The following is a 7,646-nucleotide window of genomic DNA, read 5'->3' as shown; positions in this document are numbered from 1 at the left end:
TGATTTCTGCCCCTAGATAGGATTAAAAAAAAAAAAAAAAAAAAAAAAAAACAGAAGAAGATTCGTACCATACTCTGAAAGCGTATGAAATATCAGAGACGCTCGAACAGATATGCATTACTTTTTTGCATGATGTGTCTCAATTCCAACGGACTGAACCGTGGATGCCTCTGTAGACTGGCTGGAAAGCGTAAGTTTCATTGAAGCACTCTGACCATTCGATTTACGGACAATTTTTACGATGGATTATAATCAACGGTTATTATTTACTTAACGCCTCTTGACATTCAGGCGGAGTATAATATCAACTATCCAGATGGACACACCTTAACTGTTCAGATTTCATGATTAGGAGGGACGTCGATTGCGTCCTATCCCACCCGTCCGTCTCTAGCTACGAGTGGGCAGTTCAGTATGCGAGCCCACCGTGATGTATTTGTTTATCCACAGATTATTTTAACGCATAAGCCAAACAATGAGTCAGATCCAACGCTCAAGTGGACCACACTACAGATAACTCCAGCATTTGATGCTAATGCTTTGTACATTTAATATGACCGAAGCTTACCATTTTGTGTGATCTACTTGAGCGTTAGATCCAGCAAGGAATGAACTGCGAGGATAAACATATGCATCACGGTGGGCCCGCCCACAAAACTGCCCGTTGGTGGCTAAAGACGGGCGGGGATTAGATGTTACCATAATACGCAGGAATATAATATAATTCCCTGCAAGGAAAGATAGGGACCGGATTTGGTGAGACCTTCGACTCACCCAAGATGGTGGAGTCCTTATTGAAGCCTACCTTGATGTATGTATTCTGTATCAACACCGTGCATACGTTTTTTCATATCATTTTATGGCAGTATGCCAAAAATGAAGCAGATCTAATTATTAGGTGGACCATACCATAGGAAACAGTGGTGATTGAATGTCTTACCGTTGAAAACTTATTAGGACATACCTTACTGTTTCCGTAGTGTTTATTTGCCATCCAATTGATTGATAGGGTCACATAAGCCTGGATGAAGAGTAAAAAACAAATATCAGGTTGATCCACAGCTTTTGTGGCCTATTAATAGTCAATCACCACTCTTTCCTATGGTATGGTCTACCCGATAATTGGATCTGCCTCAATTTTTTTTAGATATTGACGTAAAATGATCTGAAAAAACGGATGGACGACATTGATAAAGAATGCATACATCAAGGTGGGCCCCACGGTAAGTGTTGCGCGGTCGTGGTTGAGTCCGGGTCTCACCGAATCCGCTCCCGCAAAGATATACCCGATATAAAATGCTGTGAGGTAATTCGAGGCTGAGATTGACGACCGCCCGCGCCAACAAATTGGCGCGTGAAGACCCCACACGCAGGTGCGCTTCACGTGCTCTCGGGAGTGGATTAGGTGCGGCCGTTGCCTCACCCAACACGGTGAGGCCAGACCGTGGGACCCACCTTGTTGTATGTACTATATATCTACGCCGTTCATCCGTTTTTTCGGATGACTCTAGGGTGTGAGCCCAAAAATTAAGCAGATTCAACACACAGGTGAACCACACCCAGGAAACAAACAGTGATGATTAACCATTAAAAGCTTTTTGTGGGCCATGAAAGTTTTGGATCTAAGCCGGCAAAACGGATGGACAGCGTGGATATACAGTACATGCATCAAGGTGGGTCAGGGCTGCACGTAATCCGCTCCGAGTGGTATTACTAATCTCAATGGACGTGCTTCCGCCACGTGGTGGCACTACAAGAATCTGCGCCTTCCTCGCCCTACACGTAACGACCATGTCATCGACACTCACCGAAAGGGAAATCCAACGGACAAAAGCCTTTCTGCCGTGGGAGCACAAGAGCATGCCACGTGGCGAGTCGATCCAGAGGTAGGCTCGGGAATCGGGACCTCGGCTGGTTCACAAACCTAGGTGGAATGCGAGAGTTCGAATTTAAGCAGGAAATCTAAACCGACGAAAGACGGATATGCCCTTATCCTCTCTCCCCTTAAATAAGGGGATCCTGTAATTTTCTTTAAAAAGGTGAGGTATTTCTATTAACTGCTATTGCGTTTCTCTTTTATTCTCTCTTCTTCTCTTCTCCTCTCCTCTTCTCGTCCATAGCTAGAGCTGCAGAGGAAGAAGATGAAGGAATGCGAGCTCTGCGATTTACCGGCGCGGATGTACTGCGAGTCGGACCAGGCGAGCTTGTGCTGGGACTGCGACGCCAAAGTCCACTGCGCGAATTTCCTCGTTGCCCGGCATTTGAGAAACCTGCTCTGCCATGTGTGTCAGAGTCCAACGCCATGGAAAGCGTCTGGATCGAAGCTTGGTCCGACGGTCTCCATCTGCGATCGCTGTTTCAGTCGCCGCGACGGACGGAAAGGCAGGACCGAAGAAGAAGAAAGTGAAGGCGAAACGGACGGCAGAGATGAAAGCAACGAAGAAGAAGAAGAAGAAGAAGAAGAAGAAGACGATGATGACGATCATGATGATGGTGGTGGTGGTGGTGATGGAGATGGTGAGGAGGCGGATGGAGAGAATCAGGTCGTTCCGTGGTCCTCGACACCACCGCCAGCTGCGAGCTCTTCTTCGAGCAGCGGAGAGTCTTCAAGCGGAGAAGCTTGTGCTGAGACGACGATGGCGGTGTCGTTGAAACGAATGAGGGGGAATGCAGATCTCTGTTTTCTGGTATTTTAACTTCCTTTGTTTTCTCTTTTTCCCTTTCTCGGCTCTGGGATTTCCGGTTTTTTCCCACTGGACCACCCGAAACAGTAGTCCGCTACGCCGAACCGCTAATTTCATGGATGCGCTGGGTTGCGGAAATCTCGTGGCTCCACGATTTTGTGGGCCATTCAGCTGACTGCATACGCACGGCCAGAAATAGAAATGGCCCGAGACATTTGGTTCGACTCTACAAGCAAAAGTCCACTGATGAACGGCTTGTGGACTACTATTTTGGATGATCCTTTCGATTTTCATCTTCTGAAATCATGAAACTAGGAAAGATCGCTTAATATTTCCGATTCGAATATCTAACTGTTAGGATCTTTGCACGTCTCTTCTCCAGGAAGATCTCGACAGTTCATCTTCCCATCAACACTACAACGCCGAATCGGCGGCAGGGGCAGCTCGGAGGTCCGCCGGGGACGAAGCGACATCTTCCAGACCGTCCAAGCATCGAAAGAAAGACCCGATGCCACAACCAGCTCAAGCCACCGGGTCGAGAACGGCTCTGATCGGCTCGATTCAGAGGTATCAGCAAGATACAAGGCTATCCAGCGACGAAGACGTCCTCCATATCTGCAAATTGAGCAGAGATCCCACAGCCGTCGATCTCGTGTCCACGAGCAATCACAGCCCTCCGATCTGATAGAGGTAGCTTTTGTTCCTTTACCAACCAACGCCTGTTTTCAAATTAATCTACTAATTTCCTTCTTAACCACATCTTAATCTCTCTAATCACAAATTAGTCTGTATTAATTAATCTTAGATATTTTTAACTTTTCTTTATAATCTATTCAGAAAGACGTGGATGTGTGTTGTTTTGCTTTTCCATGGTCATTCACGTATCCACCGTACACGTGGCGCACGCGGCTTTGACCCGAGGCCCCCGAGGCCAGGAGCAGCACCGACCGGTCCATTTTGGGTTATGAGATAGCTTGATGCCGTGTTTTGCTTTTTCATGGTCATTCACGTATCCACCGTACACGTGGCGCACGCGGCTTTGACCCGTGGGCCCGGAGGCCGGGAGCGGCACCGACCGTTCGATTTTGGGTTGTGTGTGTCAGTGTCAGGACTGTGGTATGGCTAGTGTTGTACCACGTTGCTCCATGGCTGCCGTTGATTCTGCTTTCATTCGTGGCCATATCAATTGAGTGCCAGGCATCTAACGTGCGCCGATAGGTTACTTACGACCGAGCAGCTGTACTTTATTAGCTGCGTTTGTTTTGACTGCATGGCAGAATCTACAGTACCGCTAGTGCTGTAGGGCCATGGCTAACGTGCGCCGGATGGAGATATTTTTAGTTCTTTATGAATTTGTGGAAGGTGTTGGTCGCATCAGGCCGGTTCCTCTGCAACTTTTGTGGAATGAGCTTATTCTGCACGTCTGTTTGTGGGCCCACCGTGATTTGTTGCACGCAACCTTACGATTCAAAACATAGGTGGGTCACTACACAGAGAACGGATGGGATAGGGATACCGAGCGTGTGGGCCCAACGTGTTTCGTACGTGCCACTTCCATCCAATCCATTCTGAAGATGGGCCCCTCCAGGATTAACGGACATCCCATTGGAAACTCAGGTGGGACACACCACGTGTTCTTACAAGCTTTTTAGGCATGATTTCTTACTTGTCTGGCCCACCTGAGTTTTGGATCGGCCAGTGTTTGGGACTCAGGAAGGAGAACTTGAAGGGGCTCACATGATGAAGGGATTGGATGTCATGCACATATCATGGTGGGCCCCACACACAGCGTTATAGAATAAACGATGGAGTTAGTAAGTCTATAGACTTCATAATTAATTACTTGAATCGAATCTAATGGCCCACTTAGTGGGCTACACAGAGATGGGTCCTTAGTCATAAATGATGGGCTAATATTGGCTGTCACGTCGTATGAAATTTTTAACCTAACTAAACTTGTTGAAACAGGTATCTTCCTCTGTGGATGGTACAGTGCATGTGTTTTCATCTAGGACAAGTGGGGTCCACTTTTTTCAGAAATCCAGGCCGTTGGTGTGTTGCATCACTCCATCGATGGAGCATGATAGTCTTCACCTCTCAACCCATGGCCTGTAAATTGCAGGCTAAGAAGAGAAATATACCAACATACCACATTCAATTGAAAACGGGTGACCAAGATCTTCCAATCTAGGATGAGAAATCATCATATGGGATTGGGAGTATGGTGATCAGAAGGGCCAGATCCTTTGCGAATTTTGAGCCATGGACCATCCAGTCTAATTGATTGAATGTGGTTTGCAACCATTCATAGAAGTGGGCCACGAAGGAGAGTTTTGAGCTGTGGACCATTCTTTCATAGGACGGTCTGGATTGATGAGCTTATGCCTGATTGGATTTTAGAATTGGTATATAAATCGGTGTCCACATGCAATTAGTTTGGTTATAACTAGTAAATAGTCGCCAACTTGTCAATTGAGTAAATATTTGATAAGAAGAGTCAAGCAGATCCACTCATGAAGTGGGCCACAATAGAGAACACAATGGACAGTCGCTGATAATACAAGAATGTTATGTGTGGGCCCCACTGTGATGCGTGCATGACATGAACCGTCCATCATGTGTGCCCCATCACGTTCTCCTTCGCCCGAGGATGATCCAGAACTCAGGTGGACCACATCATTAATATCATGCCTAGAACCTCTTAATCACGTAATGGCCTGATTGTTAGATTGTACATTCATCATCATGGAGCGTATCAACTGAATGGATTGGATAATATATAAAAGGACGGTGGAAAACGCACAATCTGGATGGTTTTAAATAGTAGGAGATCCCATCCCAACTGGCCCCCTCTGGTGTGGCCCACTTGAGTTTTGGACCGGCCTGACTTTTGGGATCCAAGGAGAACATGGTGAATGGATTGTAGACCCCACTAGTTGTCGTGGACCCTACTTTGATTGATGGGCCATCTCTCTGAATTGGCCAGTGAGACATTCCTATTCGGCTCATGAATGATGATATCCTTTGTATTGGCAGTGGCAGTCCTCAGGGAGGTCCATTGCTTAAAAGGTTAGGATTGTTTGATAGGGGCCATCAATCCTCAGATTGAAGGGACGCGGTTTGGCTCGTGACCCCAACACCAGCCAGCTAACTGATGTCAAAGCACTGTCGGCCCCGCCATGATGTATGTGTTTTATCCACGTTGTCCATCCATTATGCAGATTCAAATCTTAGGTGGACCACACCATAGGAAAACAGTGTTAATCGAACATCCACCATTAAAACTTCCTGGGGCTCACTGTAATGTTTATTTGGCATCCAACCAATATCAGATTGATTCAAAAGTTCTGTGGCCATTGAAAAGTTTTCAACGGTAAGAATTCAATTTCCACTGTTTCATGTGGTGTGGTGCACCTTAGATTTAGACTTGTTTCATTTTTGGGCTCATGCCCTAAAATGAGCTGGAAAATGGATGGATGGTGTGGATAAAACACATACATCATAGTGGGGTCCACAGAGCATGCTTTGACACTAGCCAGCTGTCTGGTCAAACCGCGTGCAGATTGAAGAGGGTTTGTGTGGTGCAGATTATTCGAGGTGGAATGGTTTCGTGGCCATGGAATTTTCTATCGTTTTAAAATTCCATGGTGGAGATTTCATGGCTGTGGACTCTTCTTATATTCGGATTCTTAACCATAGAAAAGCAATTTTGCCTTCGTACGTTTCTTTATTTTACTTGTAATGAAAGCTGCCCCATATTCGCCTCTTTATGGTATGGCACGGAAAGGGACGCGGATTGCCTAACGGTGATCTGTGGGGCCCACCATATGTGTTTTATCCACGCAGTCCATCCATTTTACAGTGGCCCAAGGAAGGTTTTAATGGTTGGCGTTCAATCACCACTATTCTCCTGTGATGTGGTCCACCTGAGATTTCGATCTACTTTATTTTTTAGTTCGTGCCCTAAAACAATAATCCAAAATCGATGGACGGTGTGGATAAAACACACGCATCATTATAGGGCCTAAAGAGCACGTCGCTATTGTAGTTTCAATTCCCTAAAAAAGGGGGTTTGAAAGGAACGCGGATTGCGTACGCAAACTTTGTGGGGGCCACTGTGACGTCTGTCTTTCATCTCCGTCCATCCCATCCGTTTATCCAGTTCACTTTTTGGGAAAGGATAACGACGGCCACAATTGAATCCTTCCCACATCCAACCTATTCACAAGGTCACGTAAAAGTGGACAAAGGAAAAACACAGATCATCTCCATCCATAATCTCTGTGGCACCCAAGAAAATTTCAACGGTGGACATTCAATTCCCATCGTGCCCTGTGATGTGGTCCACCTTAGCTTTAGATATGCTTCATTTATGTGATGGACAGCGTGGATAAGACACATGCATCATGGTGGCCCCACAGAGTTTACACGTGCTGAGTTACTCAGCACGCAGTCCGCGTGTGTTTAAATGACCTTTTGTTTTTTCCTAGTAGTTGAGGAGGTTGGTTCCTCTTTAAGCCGTCTGTGACTTATATGTTTTATATCAAAGCCGTCCATCTATTTTCCCCCCTCCTCTTAGAACATAAAACTAAAAATAAAGAAGATTCAAATCTCAGGTGGACCACACTACTAGGAAGCTGTTGGTGATTAAATGCCCACCATTAAAAAATTTATTGGGGACTACCAAAGTTTTGGATTAAGCTGATATTTGTGTTTTCCATTCATCTAGGTTGTGTGACCTTATCAACAAGTTGGATGGCAAACTAAAAATTATGGTGGCCCACCGAAGTTTTTAATGGTTAGCTGTGAAAGAGAGAGAGAGAGAGAGAGAGAGAGAGAGAGAGAGGGAGAACAAGTACTAACCTTACTGCCTTCAACCTCTACTGAGCAACAAAAAACCAAAATAGGGGAGAAGGAGAGGGAAAGAAAGAGAAGGAAGCTTAGGAGGGAGAAATGAGAAAG

The 7,646-nt window shown here is 45.9% G+C and overlaps 1 protein-coding gene across 1 annotated transcript; it reads left to right on the top strand.

Annotated features, from left to right (window-relative positions):
* Positions 1–1,966: 1,966 nt before the first annotated feature.
* LOC131237248 (zinc finger protein CONSTANS-LIKE 4-like) lies at positions 1,967–3,532 on the top strand. The gene is made up of 2 exons (XM_058234938.1): positions 1,967–2,687; positions 3,067–3,532. Exons 1-2 carry the CDS (start codon positions 2,142–2,144, stop codon positions 3,367–3,369), a joined length of 849 nt encoding a protein of 282 aa, XP_058090921.1. The 5' UTR covers positions 1,967–2,141; the 3' UTR covers positions 3,370–3,532.
* Positions 3,533–7,646: the final 4,114 nt, after the last annotated feature.

Source organism: Magnolia sinica, chromosome 1 (assembly GCF_029962835.1).
Source record: "Magnolia sinica isolate HGM2019 chromosome 1, MsV1, whole genome shotgun sequence".
NCBI lineage: Eukaryota > Viridiplantae > Streptophyta > Magnoliopsida > Magnoliales > Magnoliaceae > Magnolia > Magnolia sinica.
Note: the sequence above shows the minus strand (reverse complement) of the source record. Positions and strands in the feature narration are given on the sequence as shown.

What these genes read in the sequence shown, in the direction of transcription:
- LOC131237248 (XM_058234938.1), top strand. Translation starts at nt 2,142, where the DNA reads ATGAAGGAATGCGAGCTCTGCGATTTACCGGCGCGGATGTACTGCGAG. An exon ending in ATGCAGATCTCTGTTTTCTG is followed by an intron (nt 2,688 to 3,066) that starts GTATTTTAACTT and finishes TCTCTTCTCCAG; the next exon opens with GAAGATCTCGACAGTTCATC.